The sequence below is a fragment of the Manacus vitellinus genome, unplaced genomic scaffold (genome assembly GCF_001715985.3).
Source record: "Manacus vitellinus isolate BGI_N305 unplaced genomic scaffold, ASM171598v3 scaffold_16_pilon, whole genome shotgun sequence".
In the NCBI taxonomy this organism is placed as follows: Eukaryota; Metazoa; Chordata; class Aves; order Passeriformes; family Pipridae; genus Manacus; species Manacus vitellinus.
The window spans coordinates 8714958-8738152 of record NW_021939189.1 but is presented as its reverse complement, the minus strand read 5'-3'; the positions used below and the strand labels follow the sequence as shown (position 1 = coordinate 8738152).

General features: G+C 40.0%; 1 protein-coding gene across 3 annotated transcripts in view; it reads right to left on the bottom strand.

The window, feature by feature from the left end:
• The window catches only part of ARNT2 (aryl hydrocarbon receptor nuclear translocator 2), a 93989-nt gene that overhangs the window by 47082 nt on the left and 23712 nt on the right, over positions 1–23195 (bottom strand). For 2 of the 3 annotated variants that reach the window (XM_029958723.1, XM_018069696.2), the window contains exons 2-6: positions 23064–23175; positions 17360–17407; positions 14235–14279; positions 11430–11643; positions 9790–10003 (exon numbers count right to left, since the gene is read on the bottom strand). In XM_029958723.1, coding sequence (XP_029814583.1) covers positions 9790–10003; positions 11430–11643; positions 14235–14279; positions 17360–17407; positions 23064–23173 — 631 coding nt within the window. In that variant the 5' untranslated portion in view covers positions 23174–23175. The remainder of the gene's footprint in view (positions 1–9789; positions 10004–11429; positions 11644–14234; positions 14280–17359; positions 17408–23063; positions 23176–23195) is intronic. The other variant, XM_029958724.1, reaches the window with a different exon arrangement.

Sequence of the window (23195 nt, the reverse complement as noted above, 5' to 3'; positions counted from 1 at the left end):
TTGTATAAGCATTAGTCAAGTTATGACATTCTTACAATAGAATGAAGAGTTGATCCAATCAACAGCAAAGTTAAAAAAAAATAAAAGAAGTAGTAATGCAATAGAAATGCAGCTATTTTTAAATATCTGTCTATCCCCTACTTACCAACTGGAGACACTGACCCACAAAGGGAGAATTGAAAAGCTTTCTCACCCCCTCTTGTTTTTCAATAAGAAACCCCTCATGTTACACAGCTGTTTGCTTAATACAACTTGTTATTATAAAAGATCACAAGACCAAAAGGTCTCTGCTGTGCCTGCCTTCATGTTTGACTAACCAGTCTGCATCATGTCATTCTCCACAGTGCTGGGCAAATATGCATCATTTTAATTAAATTAAAAAGGAAACTATGTGCTCTTTTGAGCCTTGCTATTGAGTTAATTTTAAGGGACTATCTGAAGGGATAGTGTTACAGATCACATGCATGCTGATGGACCTGGAAAAACTGGACATTGAAAAAGTGAGCAAATAATTCAAAGCATATGTTGAAAGTTAAGTTATAACACCAAAAAAAAACAACCAAAAAACCAACTCATAAAACATTTTAAGAACTAAATGTATTTTGAACTCTCAAGAATGGTTACCTTATGTATGGGAAACAATCAGTGTACTAATGAAAATAGTTTATAGAAGCCCATATAGATGTATAAGCTCGCCCTAGACATAAACACAGGGCATCTATCTCTGTTTCCAGTTCCCTACCTGTAAAATGGGGCAATGATCCTTTCTTTTTTTATCTTTGCATAGTTCATTTAAACCTTAGCAGCAGCTTTATTGTGCTATAGGTTCATACAAGCCCTGACTCGGCCACGCTCTGATCTTTGCAGGTACTTTCAGGCTCAGTCCCTAAACAAATACACACAACAAAGCTCGTGGGTAGCTGGGGTAGCACTTCTGTTACAAACACCATATCAGATGTCTTTGAAGGAAAGACAGCTGGAGAAAACTATCATACAAAGGCCTGCCTGTGATCCAAGATACAAATGGCTCCTCAAAAGACAGTCAGACTTTCTGTAACTAGAAAAAGGATGTAAAACCCCAGAAACTCCAAAGCACCATCAGCAGATACTCCCAGGACAGGACAGCTATCCAAAATAACACTGAAATACGTAATTGATTCTTTTGCCATTCACAGCTGCATAATAAATCAATATATAAAGGTTGTAAGTAGCTTTTAAATTAACCTATTTGTTTCACTTGAATGCTCAGCAAGAAGCTTTACTGAAAAACCCTTCTGCCAAAAAAGCTTCAGCTCCTGGCCTTCCGTATTATTTGTACTTCATTATCAAACTCAAATAACTGGGATTTATGCTTATTAGTAAACACTAGTATTGCCTGGTTCTGAAATCTGGCTGTGGTGACACACCACGGAATAGTCCATTAGAGGAAATAAATACTGACCACAAGATGACTTTGTAAGATGTTTTGCTGCGGACAGAATGAAATTGAAACACATGAGAGGGAAAGAGAGAAAGGAGAAAAAGGCCCGAGGATGTTGTCTGGCTGTTTTTATAGGCTACTTCTTTAGCTCAATTAAAATAAGGTTTGTGAGGCAAAACATCACTGTAAGTTTTAACTCTCTTTCTGAAGACTCGAGACACTTAAAAAACACATGCAAAAGTCTCCACGCTATGAAAATACAAAGAAGATGATGACATAAGTTCAGATTTAAGGGGCTACAACAAAACGCATCAAACCACAGAAAATTGCCAGTGGGCCACATTCCCACTCCGGTTATGCACTGCCACACAGGAGGCTTTTCCCTCCCTGCAGCTCCGTGCAGGGTACCAGTGAGGAGCAAGTGAGTCTCAACAGGCTGGTGGAAGGCCAGGGAAGGATCAAAGACTGTGGAATTCCTGCCTCTGCTCTCTCAGTATTATGAAACAGTTGAGCCTCAGGTAAGGACAGAGAGATGACAGCAGCATGGGGTAAAACATTTATTCCCCTTTTGAAGCAAGTGGGTGGAACACTACCACACACATGAGGCACTCCTCCTCCCTGTGCCTCCCCAGGCTGTTACTACAACTCATCACGTAATAATAAAATATTTTAGTGTATCATATTAACTGCATTGAGACAACACAACATTCAAATGAGGCTAAAGGAAAAGCTCCTGCTCCACAGGGCAGATGTTAAGGCTAATACTGCACCATCCCAGCATCTGTGGAGCTGCCATCAAAGAACAGAAACACCTGAGATTTACAGAAGGTTGCAAGCAAGGCCAGTGCCAAAACGTTCCAAGATGCATATTTGGACTACTTTGTTGGCGATGTGTTAACCAAAGAAGTTGGTCAAGTATTTGTAAAACACTGGTATTTTTCAAAAGGGGTAAAAAAAAAAATATCATCAACTTCACATATCTCATCGTGTTTAACTAAACAGAGCAGGTTGAATAAATATTGAACATTAAAAAAGTACCCACCACCCTTGAAACCCAGCAGCTGAAAATGATCCAGTCCAACATCTGTGACAACAGACCAAAGTACGTGGCAGTTTCCAAGTGAGAAACTGAAGACTGAAAGAAATAGTGACCGCAAAACCCACTTGCACATGCATGTCCAAACACCTGAAAATTCACCCTAAAAGCATTCCCTAACGCTAATCAGGTGTAATAAGTTTGCCTCAGAGTACAAGGCTAAAACTGCTTCCTTATTTTGGTAAAAGCATGTACTGACCTCTTTAAACCACCATTATAATTACCAAAGTAATTTAAAAAAAATGCAACTTATTATCACTGGTTTTCCTTCCAGCACTTTCCACCCAAATGGAATGTGTCAGCAGCAGGGATACCACTGGGTCACTGTGTTTGTGTAGGAGTTGCTTTTTGAACTGTTTTATACATAGTTGGCTTCTCCCAACATTAGGGATTTTTTTTCCCTCCAGAAACAGTCCTAGAGACCAAAGGAAAACAAAATTCTCTTGGAATGTTTGAGAGATTAAATGTACCATACATTTAAAATATGACCATTTGAAAGTACTGATTTTTTGAGAGCAGACTGGGTTTTTCTTATTTCTGTGTTATTGTCTAGTGTGTGACAGGGCAGGAATGGCACTCTTAAGATGTTGTACAGTCACAGATTCCCTGTTTCTGCTCCTAAGTACTTACTGCACTAATGCATTTCCTTGCAAACAGAATGGGGATTGAGGAAGCAGAACATTCATTTCCTCCATTCTACATTTAAGAAACCTGTCAGACGAACAGACTAAAGCTGAAAATCCATGAACTCCTATGCTTGGCACTGCCCAAGTTCAAAGGCCACGTGGCTGGCACTGTGACTTTCCTGCTATGGGAACAAACAGTCCACAAAAATGTGGGCAGATTTTTTGCTTTGGAACAACAGGACAGCAATGGGCTGGTGTGTGGAAAGTCTCACCTCTGGAACATCCTCTTCACTCTCCGCAATGCCAGTGGGACCACATAACTTTACTGAAAAACAGGTATCACATGATGATTTGGTAGCTGTCAACAACAAGCCAAATCTCTTCCAAGATTTCACACTTAAAAGATGCCTTGCCAAAACTGTTTTTTTCTACAGTAAAACCAGAATGAAACTTGAAATATTCTGTTCACAATCACTCATATATATTCTATACACGGCAGTATGTTTCAGGAATTGTTCCCTCTTTTTTCAGGGCAACTACAGTGTTGAAGCTTCTGTTTTCCAAAATCTCTATTCCCTTCCACTGCAGGTGTAATAATCCTGGCACAGCTGTCTCCAGCCTCCACTCTCCTAAGGAATAAAGTGGGGGCCATGTGGGTATGTGTGTGTGTGGGTAGGTGGAAAATCCCATAAAATATTGAGTCAAGTCTCAGACAGTTCTGCAGAGACATAAAAGAATTCAAGACATCTCATATAATGTCTATGGAAAATTTCTCTCCTCCCCATCCCATCAGCTTTGCTCCATGTTGTTTACTGGATGTCTGCTCATCTTCATCCTACAGGCTGTGGTGCTTCATGGACATTCCGTGAAAAGAGCTGATGAGGAACCAATTGTTTTATCCTGGGATATAAAGCACAAGTAGCTATTAATCTCTCTATAAACAAAATATTATACAACTCATTCCCTACCTGCCCAGAAGGCAACTATCATACTGGGTCAGTTATCCTGTGCTAAGATGTTAAAATCGAAAATACTGAGATCTGCTTTTAATTCTCTGTTCTCTTACTTCCTAAGCTGCTGGGCTGGGCACATTTCAGAGACAGATGGTTCTTCAGGGTTCATGTACTTAAAAGAGCTCACAGACAGAAGTAAAAAAAATAATAAAGAAATCAAGTGCTGTCAGTTGAAACCGCCCTTTACACGCAGAGTACCTTTCTGATGCATGAACCTCTGATAAATATGCTCTTCAGAACCAAAGGCTAGAGAACAAAGTCCCAAAGGAGCTTTATGACAGCTCCTTGTTTCGTTGACTGTCTCAGCAAGGACACACTTCTCTGAAAACAGGGTTTGTTTTTTTTTTTTCCATTTTTTTTCAAGGAGTGTTAAGAGCCCTGGGTAGAAAAGCATCAATCTTTGACAAGTATCTTCATGTCTACAAAAGACACGGGGAAGACAGAGCTTCTGACAATATATTATTGGTATAAAATTTTTGGCACAAAAGCCTATAATAGAATAGACTTTTTTACCATTTTTTTTAATAAATAGGCTGATCCAACTTTTAAGTGGATGTGGAGAAGTTAATAATGTGGCTTGCTAATACAGTGCAGAAGTCACCTCATTAATTGTTTTGATAATATATTACTTTTCCATTAGACGTGAGTTTTACTGTTACTGATGATGACATTTAAGGCATGACAGAATTATATTTGCCAGGGCTGAGTTTCTGGTCATGCCTCAAGTCGGTCTTTGAATTTCTTTTGAGAATTTTACATGTGAAGCCAAATAGGACTCTCATCCAGCTCTTCCCTGTATCAGCTGGAGTTCTAAATAATTCATGGAAAGTCAGAGTTCAAATCACATTTGCATTCACTTGGCTGGCTGTCAATATGAGAACCCCCCCCTCTCTTCTAAGAAAGATCATGCAGAAATCAGTTGGAAAACTGACATGGGAGTATAAGGCAGCTCACAGTATAAAAATCATGTGTCGATTTTCAGGAAGAGTATCTGTTGTAGAGAGAAGTTATCCCTAATCTTCTCTTTCACATGGTTATCTACCATTTATTGAGCACTTCCCATCTGTTCAGTGCTGTGGAAAGCTTTACTTTGCTTCTCCACTGGTGAGCTACTGGTGTCTAGCACTGCTCTCTTTCAAGTTGAACACCATTTTTCTCATTTTTACACACAATCTGACTCTATCTACAACATCTGCATTTTGTGTCTGTGTCTACAAACTGCTTGGTAACAGAGTTTTGCAGTTGGACAGAGAACTGCATGTGGTGAAATCATCACTGCAAGACAACACATTATTTGAAGGTTCTGCAAGACAGGTTCCCCAATCCAAATCTCTGTTTGTATAACATGGAGTGATGTTTCCATAACATACACAAACCACAGCAAATTGTCACAAAATGCTCTTTTCTTCTCAAAAGGTACCTATCAGCTCAGTTTTTTCTGTGGTCAGTCACCATTTCCGTCATAAAGTTCTACTTTTTTGCACTTATAACATATGGCAATAAAAGATCATGCCAAGACTAAACTTGGCATACAAGTTCTGTCCAGAAGTAACCTCAATTAATCTTTTTCAGCTAGCAAGTGAAGTGACTTAGTCATCTTTAAATCAGTTGAAAATGAAAGCTGTAAAAGTTCTGGTTCTAATAACTTTCTTGCAGTCATGGGTCCACACTTTCAGCACCTCTTAACTGTTCAGCTGAAGCAGTTTGCAAGGACACCTTCTGAACCCAAATGTCCTGAGGAGGCTTTGTGCCACGCATATGCTGCTCCCTGCCTTGCCCTAGCATAGAGAGTGAGGCTGAAGGCAGATGTTATAGCTCGATTTCTACATGCTGTCCTACCTGGAGCTCAGAATTGAAGATAACCTCAGAGCTGAAGGCAACAAACTTGGGTGTTTTCCATTTGCACCACTGGAGATGCTGGGTGCAAGAACAGGGATCTCACAGCCTTGACAAGCACATCTCAGACATATCATGGAATCACTTGGGAGTATTTCCAGGTAACCATACAAAGATGTCTATATTCATCACTCTACTCTTTCATTACCTGCTTACGGAGAACCAGATTCGTAGAAATCAGTCTTGCAAAGAGCTCTGGAACACTGAATTATAACAGGATAGTCTACTACAGTACTTGCCCGGCCTTTTTTTTTCAAGTAAATGTAGCAGAGGAATTCTTCAAAAATGTTTTTCTCTGCACTTCAATCTAAGTTCTGTCTGTTCTCTGCACCACTAGAGATTTGGTGTCTGTTTAGAGGCTCTCACTTGCACCAGGACTGAGCCTGCATCTGAACCCAACATCCACCAAGTTCCATCAGTGCATCCTAAGGGCAAAGAGGTCTTTGCTAACGGATCCTCCTGTGGGATCTGATCTTCATCCATATTTGAAGTCATTTGTTTTGCCATCTGCGTATTTCCAAGAACAAAGAGGAAAAATGAATTATCACTTTGCATATCTGCCCCATTCTGATTAATCAGGCACATGATACATGTAAAGACTTTTTGAGAGTACTATTTGTTGCTATCATCAAGCCTCAGCTGCTCTCTTTTCTAGAGCATTTCAAACCTTGCACACACTTCACAGTTCAGCTTTCCTGTTGCTACAATGTGTTAGCAATTAACATACAACAAACAAGCAGTCAATTGTTCCATTTCCAGGGAATAAAATCTCCAAGGGCACAAAATGAAATAGAAACTATGCATCCTTCCCCATAATCCTAAGAGTTTAAAAAAGAGCAAGCAATTAACTCTCCAAACACACTATGTGGTTGAGGCCATAGTTAAACAGCCACTTCATTCTGACATAAATTTTTACAGCTCCTGAAGTCCTGTCTTCTCCTTATCCTTAACTATTCACTTCCCACTTCTCCTTGGTGTTAGCACTCTTCAGAGTTCAAGAACCCCCGTGATAAGGTGGGCCAGAGAGCTGTCTCTACCAAAACCAAGGGTTTTTAGCTTAGTTTAGCTTTTAGCTGGGCCCTTGATGTGACTCATTGTAGTACCACATAAATGCCAAGGGAGAGGGTGAGATGAGGTGAGGATTGCATAAGCTGTGTGACTGCCAAAGAAATGCTCATGTGAGCACAGCCCCAGTCCCAGTCTTACTCCTGGGGGCAGAAATGTGAGCAGGAGCCTCCTTTCTCCACAGGCTCTCTGTCACTCCCCTTTGGCAGTGGCAGCCTCCCAAGTTCTCAGGGTCTGCAGTGGCTTCTCTGGGTAGAAGAATTGCTAAGAGGTGCTGGGAAAATCCCAGCAATACAGCACTAATGATCAGCACTTGACAAGACAAATATAACCAAAGGACACCGTTCCAATCTGCTGCAAGGCAAGTGAAGTTTCTCCTTTGTCAAGATGCGGTCACTGCTTCCCCAGATCAAGGGTTGAAGGAGAAGGTTATAGAGCTGAGAAAATGGACCCTGAGAAGATGAGGAAGAGAGCAAAATTAAAAATAATAACATATTGTTACACTTTCATTTGAAAACCTTTTCCCTAAGCAGATCCTGTCCTCCACAGCCAGAGGTCACTAAAAGATGAGGATTTTCCTGCTGCCTGAAGTGAATTTCACTTTGAGCAGGAAAAACGTCAAATGCAGCTGACTGGTTAGTGGTTTCTATCTCTTTCAAATTCTCCATTGCCCTTTGTTCTGCATGAAACATGACTTTTAAAAGCCCAGGGAAACTTGGGGGCTGCCTAAATGGTTTAATAAACACTGACTTACAGAAGTGCATTTGCCTACTTGACTTCTTTTAAAATGTCTCTAAGGCACAGATTATTTCAGGTCACCACAATGCTTCAGTTAGTACTGTTACAAAGCAGCTACTCTCAGTATGATCTGTGTTACAGGAAGAAAAGTGCAACTGGCTGAATGCACTCTGGAATCACCTTTCTCCCAGAAAGGTATCTCAAAGGAGCAAGAGTAAAATGCTGAAGTCCTGCTGCATGCTGTTTATAAACAGAGGCTGGACTGACAGCCCTTACAGAAGACTGCTTCTCTTACTTAATGGTACCTTATGGAATCAAGGAAATACAAGTTTAATATAATAAATCTAGAGCTTTCTGTTTATCTATATGCTCCACAGACTGACAGAACTACTAGTATAGCTGGTGTACTTCACCAGTCATATCTTTAAAACAAAACTACTCAAAAAGTTAAACAGGTAACCCTGCTTTCCTCACACTGGGAAAATGTTCAGCTGTCCGTGTACACCAGATTTATAGGTCTCCTGTGTCAATCTGACAACTCCAAAAGACTCAGGCAGGGAAAAGATTTAGCTCTATAAATACTATTGATCTCTTTCCACTGGCTACAGATGAATTTAGTGTAAAAGAAAAGCACATAGCTAAGGCTGGAAAAATACAGAGTTGGGTTTTCAGAAGTGCTCTGCATCTGTCTAGTCCTCCTCTAGTTTGAGCAGGTTAAGTCCCATAACTCAGCACCTCTGGAAGTCAAAACATGACTTCACTGAGGCTTCTTGGAGGAAGATGGTACGTACACTAAGATGTATTACAGGCTACAGAATAAAAACAGAGGTTGTGCTCCTTTGCAAGTCTCGTGGTATGAAACTCTGCTGTTTTGCCCTGCACAGGTTTTCCTAACTGTTCACTTGGTTTTGATCCATCTGGATTTTCACCACAGAATTTTGCTTTGAGCTTACAATGTGAATACATGAAAGTTCTGCCAAAACCACATCACATTCAAACCACAGGAAATCATGAATTTGGCACTGTTTTGACATGGAAGCTGTAAACAGTGTGCAGGTTCACTCAGAAGTGGATCACTGTTCTTTGAGTTATGAAACACAACAAAACTTCCAGCAAACCAGGTCAGAATTCTTAACTATTAAAGCAAAGAGAAAATATGTGACTTTTGCATGGATCAGGATTTTGTTAATATTATCCCCTAGATTTTTTCCTTTAGCTATAAACATAATATGTGGATAATAAAAAGAGAAGATGGGTTCCCTCCTTTCCAAGTTTGAGTTAAACCAGGATTTAGCTAATTCTCATAGCTATAACATACACATATCCTATTCAAAATGAGGTAATTTCCTATTGGCAGCTTTGAACATGATGTAAAAGCCAGAGTTATAGTGGATATATGAATATGGTTTAGTTTTATGTGCAACATGATAGGTAATCAACTTACAGGTAACTTACTCCACTGCTATAGGAGCAAGCCTCCCATTTAAAATCCATTACATTTTCAGTTGCCAAACGTTGGATTTTTTCCCCAGGATTCCAGTTAGCAAACCACAAGAAACTTTTACAAAAATGGAAAAGTCTGAAGTATGATTTTCAATGTCTAATCAAACACTGCCCTAAAGAAACATGTATTTGTAAAGAAGTCACAAGTTCATTGAGGATAGAATGAAAACAACCTAGATTTCCAGACCAAGCCTGAGAACAATCCAGATTCCAAACCAGAAGTCTGAACGCAGAGCTATGTGAAGGTGGTTTGACTGAAGTCAAACAAATAGGGAGCAAAAGAAGACTTATATTACTGCACTACCTGCAAGAAAACAGCTTAATCTTGCTGAATTTCATTTTTACCAGATTTTTAAACCAGGCATTCTGAACGTCAGGAAAAACTCTGCAGGGATCCATAAGACACAGAACCATACATCAGACGTGTCTGACCTGTCATTGAGTTTTCGGATGTACACAGTTGCTCTCGCAGCTTTTCCACGTCGTCTGGGTGAACCTGCTCATACAAAGTGCTGCCAAACCACTCAGACTGAGGCTGGTTCAGCACAGGAGTCACAGAATCTGATACGTAGATCACTCTCCCCGTCTCAGCTGCAACTACAAACAGGAACCCGTCTGCAGCCTCCAGGATAAGATGTTTCAGTTCCTTCCAAAGAAAGGATTTGATTAGAATGCCAACATGAAAAGGGAATTAAATAAAACATCTGTCCCTGTCAAAGAACATTGTTTTCTTGTGATCTTATTAGTTGATCAAAACCTAGACTGAAATTTGCACTGTAGTGCTGATGTAAAAACACAACCAAACTTGTAGCAAGGCATAAACTGCCAATCTTAGTAACAAACAACACTTTGTTTTCCTTTATTGCCTTTCATCTGGTGATCATCTGGTGTACTTTAGGAAAAACAAGCAACTAATACTCACTGCATATTGCATGATAGGCATCTAACATTATACACATATTAAAAAAAAAAAAAGATATTTCAGAGTAAAAACAGAAGAAATGAACAGCTCTAACTCATATAGCAAATTCATTCCTTAATTAAATGTCCTGAATAATTTAATTGGAAAGAAACCAACAAGACTTTCTAGATTGGTTTCCCCTGGCCCTTCTCAGGATGGGCTCCATTTGTAAATTAAACAGTCACTGGATAAAAGAAAGAGAGTGCAATGGGAACAAAGAAGGAACCCCCAGCCTCCCCTTCCATTAGGGGGCCTGAGCCACAATACAAGAAGATTATATCACTTCTTGCTTTCATTTTCCAGTCTGTGCATATCAAGCCTCAGAGATCCAAAGGGTCTGAAGCAACCCTGTCTTTGTCCTTTTCTTTACATGGTCCCTTGCTCATCCATCCTGGGTGATTCTGTCCTGAGACATCCACCAGAGATGCAGCACCCAGAGCCCTGAACCCACCTGGAGGCACAGTCCCTCCAGAAACACACTTCAGGAAAGCCACAATAACTAGAGACATGAACACTGAGAGGTCAGCAGCAGCTGCTGTCTCTCTAATAGAAAGCAGCATTGCCTCTGGCCATAACTTACATGTGTAAGTGCTTAAATCGTTTCAGCCCACAAAAATGCACATTACACCCATAGGACTTCAAAAACAATGGAGGTGGCAGGAATTTCAAATGCACTCAGTTAAACACAGTTTTCCTTCAAGCACTGGGTGCATCTCCCTTTTTCCATCAAAAATGTAACCAAGGAAGTACCTTGGCCAGTACAGATGGGATTCATCTCTGCCCAGTTCAGCTGCTGGGAATTTCACTGTTAAGACTAAACAATGTTTTTAACCTTCCTCTAACCCCCAGAGGGACAGACAGGTCTTTCCATACTCATATTTTAATTATTTTAGAGAATCTTTGTTAGGATGGGAAGAACTCAGACCTGGCGGTGAAAATTCCTTTCTGAGAGGCACCAAGTGCCTTGTTTTTCAGACAGACCTCACACTAAGAACCCCAATTTGCTTCTTCAAAGAGGAAGATCTGTCATAGAGTTAAGATCAAGTCCAAACACTCACAAAAAACTGACTGTATTCACACCAGAGAAGACAGACATTTGTTGAAATTCTACCTGTTCTGTAAGAAATGAAGGCTTGTAAGCTCCATCAGTAGATTTGTTTCCAGTGCCCCTCATTGATTTCATGTGTGAAACAGCCATCCGAAGGATCGTCAGCTTGTCGGGCTTCCGAGCCAAGGCGCTACAGGTGGGCACCATATCAGACAGCTCGGTGATGTACTGGGTCATCTTATTTCTCCTGCGCCTCTCGATTTCACTATGATTCTCCCTGAACATTTAAAGAAACACCAAACCAACAGAAAAGAGACATGAGCAGTGTAAGAATTCAAATTGGAGGTAACTAATCACGATAGTTTGCACTTCTTTTGCTGATTGCACCCCAGGAGAGCAAAGTCCTTTACAAAGCAAACCACTGTTATCCCCCCAGTTTACAGGCAGAAAATCCAGGCCACAGACAGACAAATATGATTTGTTCACAGCTGTGAAAAGAACCTATATTTCTAATTATCGGCTTGTGACCTTAATCTCTTAACCAGCTTAATCTCCTTTGGCTTAAGGACAAAAATGAAGTAGAAAGATACGAGGAACTGACATCAGCCAAACTCCCAAATTTGCTGAGATGCATCTCTCAGCTTCCAGTCCTTGCTCAAGATGTTGGATTTGCTTATAAAAGGTGTCTTTTAGAGGAAACCTCTCACTAATAGCTGGATCAGGTCAGCAGCGTCAGTGCTGACTTACAGAAAAACCCCCATTCAATGATACACAGATCTCTAGTCCTGAAATACTCTTTGGAACATCCCACATCCTTGCAGGGAGTAACTACATGACTGCAGGATCAGACTGCAGCACTGGGACTATATATGGTATAACAGTACACACAAAAAAAAATCCCAATAAATAAATAAAATGAGCATGAAAGACAGCAAGTAAACATCTGGCTTGTCAGACATAGACTGGAATTTATGCTCAAAAACAATCTAGCACAGCAGGGAAATAACAATGACAGTACTTGATGCTGCCCAGATTGGGCTGAGCTCCAATGTTCTCATCCTTTAGAGGAAACATATGACTGAGGTGGTGAGTCAAATTTGAGAATTCTCTAAATGGACAGCCACCAAAATCTTTCAGAAACAAAGACCCGGGAGTTCAGTTTTCCCCTTCTGGAAATCACCATAGTTTGATCACTATTAAGGAATCACACCAATATATCTGAAATGGTCCAAGTGGACCTAGAATGCTTCAGTGCCTTGCACTTATTCTTCTTATACTGTACCTGTCAGGTGGCAGCTAAATACAAGTACACAACAGGTAGATGATGCTTCAGTTGTCAAAGCAGCATCTTCCACTCATTTCAATGAGCTGAGCATGGCATATTCTTGTGGGATCGCTGGCTGATCCAACAAGACGTGAGAGGTGATCGCTTGGAGAGTCCACCAGCACTGACTGATGTGATAACACAACATTAAAAGAAACTGGAACGTTCTTTAGAGCTGACTGCTATGAAGACTGATCATGAAAGCAGAAAATAGGCTTGGCACACTTTTTGGCTTCTTTGAAGAATGAAGCCTTTTCTTAAAATGCAAGAAATAATATGAGTTGTTGCATGCTGCTTTCTGAAACAGAGGAATGCATGGGCTTGGCCTGCTTTACAATGTGTATCCTGTTCCTGCATACAGGTGTTACATGCATGAGGCACTGTCTCCAGAAATACCCCTTGCTGGGGCTACATGCAGAGTTATCACTCCTACTGATGCCTGTGCTTACTGTCTGATACTCAGGAAACCCAGCTGTGGGTGCCTGCAATGACAGCCCATGGCTGCTCAGTAAATCACAGCCAAGCCTTGCCTGAGGTCACTATCTATTACACTGTAATTGTGAACCTTTCATTTCACCTGGCTGATAAACAGCCTTTGTGTGGGTCTGCACAGATGTGGAAGTTGGATCATGTACACACACATGAGCAGAGCAGCTTGTGTTGACAGTGTACACGTACATACAGCACACCTGTGTACATGTCAGCTTATACATGCAGGTAAATGTGGACAAGGAGAAGAAAAAAAAGCATTTTTACATGATGAAAGCTTGCTCTAAGTTCAGCATTTTCACAGAAGCAGTGATCAAGAAAGAGAGACAAAGAACGGACATATTCAACACACATTTTTACATTTATAAATACATATGACATTGTCTTGCCACTAAAGTATTTTAATACTCCTGAACTATAAAAACAACCATTATACAGAGTAAACAAAGAGACTGCAAAACTTCATGAGAAGAAAAGAATATCCCAACAGTCCATTTCATTTATGATCATAAAAGCTAAAAGTAATAGTATGTTAATCTACTGGCCGTGAAAATGTTCAAGCAAACAAAAACCCTGACACTTTCCTGAAACTTGTTAAAATTTAAATCCTTAAAAGAAAAAGAGGAGCTGTGGTCCTCTTCTGAAAGTCTGTGTCCTAGGAACCCTGGCATTCATAAACATGTATACAGAATGATGTCCTAATTCTGTCATTTCTACCCTTGTTTTTATATGGAAATTCTGGAAGGACGTTAAGTTCTGGGATACCGGGGAGCTGATTCAAAACCACTTAGGGTTTGTATTTCTGATTTCAAGCACTTTTGGATCCGCCATCCATTCTGACTTTTGATAAGTCAGAATGGCATCATATAAAGCAAAAATGGGGGCAAACCATATTTGACTTCCCTTTTTCCTACCTGTGTCAGCAGTCCTTAGATCATCGTCCCACCTAAAACAAAATAACCAGCTCTCTAAGCTAAGGCACACGTACTGACATTTTTGGACACGAACATCCCCCTCTTTTCTCTCAGCAGAAAAGCTCTACAGGACACGCCTACCTTGCAAACTTTTCCTTATCACCAGAGATTTGATCACCATCATACCTAGAAACAAGAGATAGTACGTCAGTCAACAAGGGTCACACGTTGCATTATAGTCAACACACAGTAGAAAGCAAAGAGGTGCACAACTGCAAACTATTACAAATAACAGCAAGAAAAACAAGGGAATGAGAATGACACAGCAAAGAAAACACAGAGCCTGATGATACTTCCAAGCCATGCCGATTAAAAAGTTTCACTTGTATATTTAAAAAAGTAGAAGACATGTTTCAGTGGATTTAAGCAAACACTTTGACATACACTGATTGCTTGGGAAACTCGACAACCAGCACCATTACAGAAAACACCAGTGAGCTTTTATCGACAGCAGCCCATGAAATATTCATTGCTGTGTTGGAAGTGAACGAGCTGTCTCTGTTCCAGCTTGCAACCACAGCTCACTCCATTCAGCAGAGGGCACTGATGGTCTACAGATAACATGGGAGGGCAGAGACTCGGCTGAAGTGCGATGTGTTATGTAAGGACGCCTTCAGAAAAAAGTTTTGGAGGTACAGACACTGTACTGGCTGTTGTGGAGACCAGCAAAAGTCAGGCAGGCAGGTGAAACTGCTCGGTAAATAGAAGTGAAATTTAAACTGGCTTAAATCCCTAGAAGTAAACAGGTACTTTGTTCCTACACAAATCAACAGAAGTTGGATGCCCAGCCAGGTATGTGCAGTGTATTGGCAGCACTTTTATGGAGGAAATCCAAACCAATGGGACTTTTGCCCTGGGAGACCAAAGCTTCACTGTTTCTGAACCATTGTCCCAAAGACAGGCAGCAGTGTGACATTTCAGCAAAAAATTACATGCTGCTCCTCTTTCCCTTTCCTAAAAAACATTCCAATTATTTGAAATTAGATTTTGCTAGCACAGTTACAAAAAGACATCTGTTTGAAAAAGCTCTTACTTTTGGAGAAACCAAACTGCTTGTTCCAAAACAGAAAATGTAAGTTTTGGAAAATACAAAAATAAGGTAATGTCTTTTCTAAAAGTAAGGGTACTACTGCTCAAGAATATTTAAGTGAGATTTTTTATTAGAATTACACCTTTCCAAAATGATGTAATTTATTACAACAGACAGCATATGAAGGTCCCATGTATTAGCTAACAAAGTAATACAGACTAAATAAGCATGTTTTTCTCTTCTAAAAAACTAATAATGAACTTTTTTTTTCTTGAACTAAAACTAAGTTCCTAATGAAGTTTCATATTTTCCTTCCTCATTAAGACTCAAACACTGAAGACAAAGCTTAAGCAAGACTTGAGCTGTCTTTATGTTGCGTTTAACACCAGCACCCTCAAAACATTCAAGTGAAAATGCCACTTTATTCCCCTTGACTGTGCCCAGAGAACAGACCGAGACTAAAAATTTCCAACAAAAAGACAGATTCCATGAGGAATGGCCACATGCCACCATTGGGAAGCACATGCAGACGGCTCCGTGTGAGGATGAGATGCCATGCAGAGATACCTGAGCTGACCTGGCAGTCCCTGAGAAGCAAAGTGTGTTAACTCACGTGGAGTACTGTACTACACCACTACTCCTGTGCTCCCACAAGCCTGGGGCTTTTCTACTCATCCTTCTCTGCCTAACTGGGCTGAAGATGTTATTGCCTCCAACTACTGCTTTTTTATTTCCAGTCTCCCAGCTGACCTTTCTGCACACATGCTCCTTCAGGCACTTCAGTCAAAGCCAGCTGGGTTAGCTGAAACATTTAAACAGCAGTTCTTTGCTAACCAAATAGTTTTGACTGAGATAAGCTAGGAATCAGTCATGTGAGCACCCTGGAGAAGGGAAAAGTCATAAAGAGAGAGAGAGAGCACAGCTAGAAGAGGATGTCTGAACATAGCGGTGGGTTGTCCCTGCACTGTTTTTCTGTACTCCCTAAAAACAGATAATCTGAGGTCTGTACAGCATTTCAGATTTAAATACCAGATTTTGATCTGACATCTAAAATCAACTGAGTCTAAGCACATCACAGCATACCTCTCCAATAAAACTAATGGAACTATTGGCTCAACCCACCAGCAAACTTTGAAAACCTGAAGCCAGAATGGAGAGAGACCAACACATGTGCACCAGTGTGCCTAGAAACCCTGATGCTTATGCAGGCATGAATCAGGTCCTATTCATCAAAAACCTTGTTCCCTTAACATGTATCTTCTAGCAAATATTAGGACTAAGCCCTCAGATCACCAGTTTTAACAGCAAGGACTGGAGCAGCCTTTCAGTAAATGACATCAGCTCAACAGGAGTACTGCTGGTCTTGTCCAGTAAATTCTGATAGAGTGTTACAGCGTATCTTCAGCACACTTATCTTTCAGACTGACTAGGAAGATCTGTTAAACCCTACAGTGACAGCTGTGTTTCAACATGGCTGCTGCTAGAGAGCTGCAATTACAATTTGGATAATCAGCAGTTACCTACAAGCCTCAAAGTGTCTACACCCCTCACTGCAGCTGCTTGGTTTCTGATGAAAAAACGCAAACAGTGTGACCAGAAATGAAAAGGAAAAGTGAGAAAATGACAATGATGTTTTACTGTTTATTTCTAGCTTAGAATATTCCACGTTAATTAACATTTATTTTGTCAATTTTTACTATTCAGTTACGCCTAATGGTACATTATGTAAAGCTCACTAATCTTAAAAAACTCAATCCACCTCTAAGATCTGTCAAATTGTCTTAATAAGCAGTTAACATCTGAAATAAATTAGAAATAAAATTCCATTTTCAGTGGCAGAAAGACAACTTCAGCAATGTCAAATAGCCAAAGTACATCTACAGCATTTGAAATAATAAGCTAAAAATCACAATTTTTTTCATTTGACATAGCTGCAGAGTGAAATTATGACACACACACTGTCAGCTTTATAAACCAATAACTACATTAGGCAGATTTCTATCGAGATGCCTAATTTGCAGAGGAAGTTGATAAAAACAGTAACTAAAATTTGGGTCAAGTTGTTGGCAAGTTCTTCAGCCATATTCATATTGACTTTAAAACATCAGTAGTGAGACAGTTGTCTTTCTTCACTGAGAGAAGTCAGTGATTTGGCTGACTCTTCGTAAATGCTCACCTTGAAAATTTGCTGGGCCCCTCCCCATCTTCATCATCGAAGTCCATTCTGTGAAAGCAAGATTTCCAAATCAGTAATCAAGACACAGGCATGGGGCCATGAACATTCAAGCCAGTGGTTCTCAAACTTGTTTGTTTTGTGTTTTGACTAGAGATGTTAACGACTGCAGATTCCAGTCTTGCTCATATTCTCCAGACCTAGAAGCAGCTCATTAGCTGACTTATGTCCCAGACCTCCTTCTTAAGTCAGCAGAAGAGATGAGCTCTTCCTTGGGCCAAATCCCAGCCCTCCAGTTTGGCTTCTCCAAGGAGCCACAAAAAGCAGGAACCTCTTTCTTCACTTCTCACACAGAACAACTGGGAAGATTAACTTCCTAAAGCAGACATCTAAATTAGTTTCCTATGTTAGGCAGTGTGATTGTCTCCTTCCCACTGATATTAAGCCACTACAAAGCTAAGCAATAGAATAATTTCCAAAGCATTTTATACATTTTTATACTTTAAAAAGAGATGGACAAATATATATATGCCAATCACAAGGTGGTGACTCTGCCACTAATTTAGAGTAAGAACCAAGCCGATAAAAAATTACCACATACAATTATTGTATTAGTGTATTTATTTTAATAAGATAATACATTAGTATGATATACAGATCTTGATTAGTCACTTTAATTTGTGTAGATAGAAAATCATAGGTCTGTTTTGCAAACAACTTTGTCAGATTTCTTTGACACTTTAGGCTTTCTAATATTTCATTGTAATAAAACTTCATACAATTACAGATTACATATGTAACACTCTTCATATTAACAACACATAGAAGTCCTATTAAAGGCAAAATCCCTGCAAAGTGACAATGACATTTATCTCAGTATTAAAAGAATTCCTACCAATTACAAGTTGAGATTTCTATGTTTAGGGTGTGGTAACAATGATGTAAAAACACTCTCTGGAACTACATCAGCATAGAGAAGTACAAGTGCCAGTTAAGCAGTATTGCCTCACTTCCTAACTCTGATAACCAAGACAGACTGGCCCATAAAAGATGTGTCCAAGTCACAGCAACCTCCATACAACTGGGACAAGGGCAGCAAATCAGCACAGGAATTGGACACAATATTAGGAAAGTCACAATAATATTTTCCAGATGGTTATAGTGATTATTCATTTCTGAAGGAAGCAGAGGGAAAACCATTTTCCCCAAAGAGTCGTAAGAAAAGCTGTGTATTTAACTTGCTTAACTTTGATGCAATCATCATTTTCATTATAAATTACATCTTTGCTCGCCTAATTACCACCAAATCCGGTCCCAAAGTCTGTGACCTTTCAGCTGCCTTGTGCAGAACACCACCGACCTCCAGTGGCCAGTGCCCTCACTCATGTCATGGGGCTGCAGCTAAGCCAGGACCCAGCTGCTGCTGTCACCCCAAATGTGGCCTTCAGTGTTGACACCAGCAGCCTGAATTCCCCTTTTACCACAGACAATACTCCCAGCAATTTAACATTTACATATTATTGCCTAGCCAAAGGTCTCCTCTTACCTACCTGCTTCTTCCCCACATATAATAATGTGCCTGCAGGTGACATTCCAGAACAAACTTCTGAGTTATTCTAATTGCAGTGTTTCTACCCACACTGAAAATGTGAAAGTCAAAGTTACAGGAGAACTGCTGGTCCATAAGTGGAGGGCACATCAGACCAGCACTAGGCTGGCTCCACCTGAAACCTCTCACAAAAGCATCACATACGGCAAGTCCTTCACTGAAACACAACTGAGAGAAACCTCCAGTGTCAAACCAGGAGGGAAAGGGCTGCAGAAAAAATATGCACCTATGGGGAAAAGCCTTTCTTCAGGGATTTTATGAGACACTGCTTTAATATGGGACAGATGAATTTCGTAACTCTTTTCCTTCCTCTCCAGTACACTGAGATCTCATGCCTTGGTAGATATGATTCCATGATTTTCTTAGCTTCCAGCCAAATACTCCAGTTGAGTGGATTTTCCCCCAAAATCAAAAATTAGCTCTACTGCATTTAGTCTAGTTTATGATTTCTAGAATACAATGCAGAGAATTACAGAGAAGCTGATGATACTTAAAGGCTTGATCCTGCTGCCCACACTGTGTCCCCACCTCTGAAGGAGTAAGGGGGACTACTTGTCAAGATGGTTGGATATCAGCTTCTCACCTTAGATGGGTTAATACCATAGGTAACAACTCCCACATTGACAGTGGGCTCATTATGGCATAACCTGAGTGCTTAGGGTGCACTATCAGTCTGTACTCTAAATCTTTAAATAATGCCTTTGCTCTGTTAAACTACCCAAACCCCTCGACTTTATTCCAAATGCAATATTATAAAAAAATCCAGATATTGAACACAAAGTTCATTAAAATTATCAATACTTGTAAAAATGCAACAGCAAAATGTATCTTTGTCCCATCTTTGTTAATAAACACATTTCCTAATTTCACATTTCCCTGTGTAAAATGAAAAAAACCCTTTTGAAACATTAAAAAAACCCACTCAGGTACAAAGTCATTGATTCCAATGTCCTGCTTGATCCACCGTGTCTGCTTTACAGTGAGGCAGAGGGGAAGACAGTGAATCAGTTGTAACCTTTAGCAGAACACAGCAGAACACGTAAAAATAATATTCCATCAACCTCCTCATACCCTGACAGATAAGATCTTCTGTTTAGATAGAATATACTGCACATTAGCAAAACAGTAGAAGCAGCCTCCCAGAAGACAAATGACATCATTTCAGAAGATTCAGAAAGACTATCTTTTATCTTCATTTAAAATTCCCATTAAAAAGGGGCTTTAAAAAAAGCTGCACTATGCTCTCTTGTTTTGAAGAGACAGCATAAATCTTGTTTTCGTCTTTCATACTGTTCACATCAATCGTGAAAAGGCCTGATGTATGAGGTACTTATTAAAATGTATTTTCCTTAAAAGATGTGTGGGTACCATAAATACAGTGATAAAAATATTGTTAAAAATTTAATTATTCTCAATTATTTTCAGACAAAACCCCCCTAAAACTCTACAACAAGGTAGACCTGCACAGGTTAAAAAATTGAGATGGGAGAGAATTTCAAGACTACGACAAAATTACTATGTAAAATTCCCAGGAAATGTCAAAAGATGCTTGCCATGATTATACAGTGTAGGAAGGGGACAGGCAGGAATGGTCAGGAGCAGATGCAGCTGAGAGGCAGATGGGGATCTGTACTACAGCCTTTTGTTCAGTAAAATATCGTGGGGGTACAATGGTGGGCTGAGGTCTCTTCCTCCCCAGATCTTAATAGTTCTGGGTCAAGGAAAAGACCAGAACAAAACCAATGCAACTGAAACCAAATAATCAGAAAAACTCCAAACCCTCCCTGCCCAAGTACAGACAAGCCAGGAAAGTGAAAGAGCCCCTTATTCTCTAACACAGTAAAGCCTAAATTAAAAACACATTAAATAAAGAACTGAGGGTGCATTAGTCTAAGGTAGTCATTGACCACTGCAATGCATTATCTTATGCTGCCACTCTTTTCCATAAAGCAGTTGGTGTAATTTATAGAAAGGAAAAATATTTTTCCAAGCTGTCAATGAAGCCAAATGCCTACACGGCAGAGAAACCTTCTGGGTAGCCAATGAGTTTAAACTAATCTACATTCAAGTCCATACAGCAATTATTCTGCCAGCTTGCCTCAGCAATTATGAGAAAAGAAACAATTTTCAGAGATAACCAAAACTGGGAAAGCTGGTTGTGTACACCAGCTCCATTCCTTTATGTCTGACACAAAGCATTCATTTCTAAAATGCCCAAGGATTTAGGTGTACAAAGATGTATCGCCAGGACAGTAATGAAAGGACCAAGTGTTAGTTGCAACTTTGTTCAGAGACAGGCTTGGAGGAATCAGACACAGCAGGCATTCTTTCCCTCAAGGTCTGAATACACACACACTGAGCATAAAAAAAAAAAATGCACCCTCAGCTCAGGGTTGGAGAAGGGCTATTAGTTCAGAGCTGTGGTGCACAAATGAAATACCACCATCTGGGTATAAAAGCAAATCTATACTGACTCACTGAATTTGCATGTTAAATACATTTAAAATAATTTGATTTTATGATCCTCTCACCCTCCCCTCACTCCACCTTCTTGCAAATAGATGACAATACTTAAAACACAACAGTTAAAGCATTTTAATTAATATCAAATCAGTACTTAATATAATCAGAATATTTCACAGTCAGCAGCACCAACCCTTGGCAACAGTAAATTGCAAACTGGTACTCACAGTTGACATGGTTTATGATCAAAAACGAGATCAAATATCCTGCAACTCAAAAGCACAAAAGCTTATCTATGTTAGGTAGCAATGAAAATATGTTAATGCTTTGTTTTCTCTTTTGAGTGCAAGTCTAAAAAGGTTTTTTCACTCAGTAGCTTGAAAATAAAAATGTGATGCCTGTCAAAGACAGATTTCAGAAGTCTCTCAGACCAGTTTCATACAGCTAGCTCAGCAAAGAAAGGACACTCAGTGTGAGCAGATCTCCAGATTGTTCTGTTCAAAGGAATCTGCCTCGGAACAACAGCTGGAGTGTTCATGTCACACCAACTTAGCTCCCCTTTGGAGGCACAGACCACCTTCTCCTTGTTAATTCACTCTAAGATTGAGAGTCCAGCACTGTTACTTGAGCAGACACCTAAAACTGGCAATGTGTCTTGGCAAACAATCCCTAGAGTAGCCTCACAAGGAATAATGTCTTCTCCTTAGGTGCCCCTCACTGAAGGTTTTACTCCCACTATCAACCCTGTTAAGCCCTACCATTGTCTTATTCAGGACCAAATCAATCTCTTTTGAAGGCAGTCTCAGATCAGGTATCTCATCACCTAAAGACCATTATTATATGTGATCAACCACTGATAAAAACAGGGGTTTACTGTAATACTAGAGAAGAGTTTTCTACTCTTCTGAAGCTCTTGCTACACTTTTCTTCTAACACAGAGGATTACTGTGAGTTGCTACAGAGCAATCTGATGTGGAAAAACCATCCCTGTACCACATCAACCTCTGAAGTTCCCTGGTTTCTCCTTCTTCTTTAGCAGAGCCCCCACGCTTGTGTAAGGGTTGAATTTGCTTCAGGCCCTTCTCCCAGCAGCAGACTGTGCTGCACTTCCAGAGAGACACAGAATATCATAATCCACAATTTGTGAAGGGGGACTGTTCATGGTATTTCTGTACCTGGAACTATAAAGAAAATATCTTTAAACAGGCCTCCATTTAAGAGACTCCAAGTGCAACCTTCAGGTGAAGCTGGATAAGTCTGAATGTGCAAACTTGCTGCTTTTATTCACATGATAAATCATTTTGGGATTAAGCAGATGTAGGCAATATGCATTCATTACATCTACGACAGTCACAGGATCCAAGTTCCATTTCTGGATGCTTTGCCAAACCTGGAAGTCTTTTGAAACAAGCAAAACAAGAAGCCACACAGCAGCACGTTTGATCTTGCAGAAGGAGCAGATATTTTGAAGAGAAAAACAAAACATCAGTGACTAATGTCATAATGTAATTTAGATACATAAAACATTACATACTAAATGTACACATACATATAGGTACATTTTGAGTTTTACAATACCAGTAATTTCCAGTTCCAGACCTCAAAAAAAAAAAAAAAAAAAAAGAAATGGCTTACCCAGAGCGACGCTTTCCCCCTCTGGAAGGCATGGATCCTGCCATCCTCACTTGTCCACTTGCCATTGGAGCCACTGGCAAGGCCACCGAGCCAGGAATATCTGATGCCATTTCTGTAAAGCAGAGGTAGGGG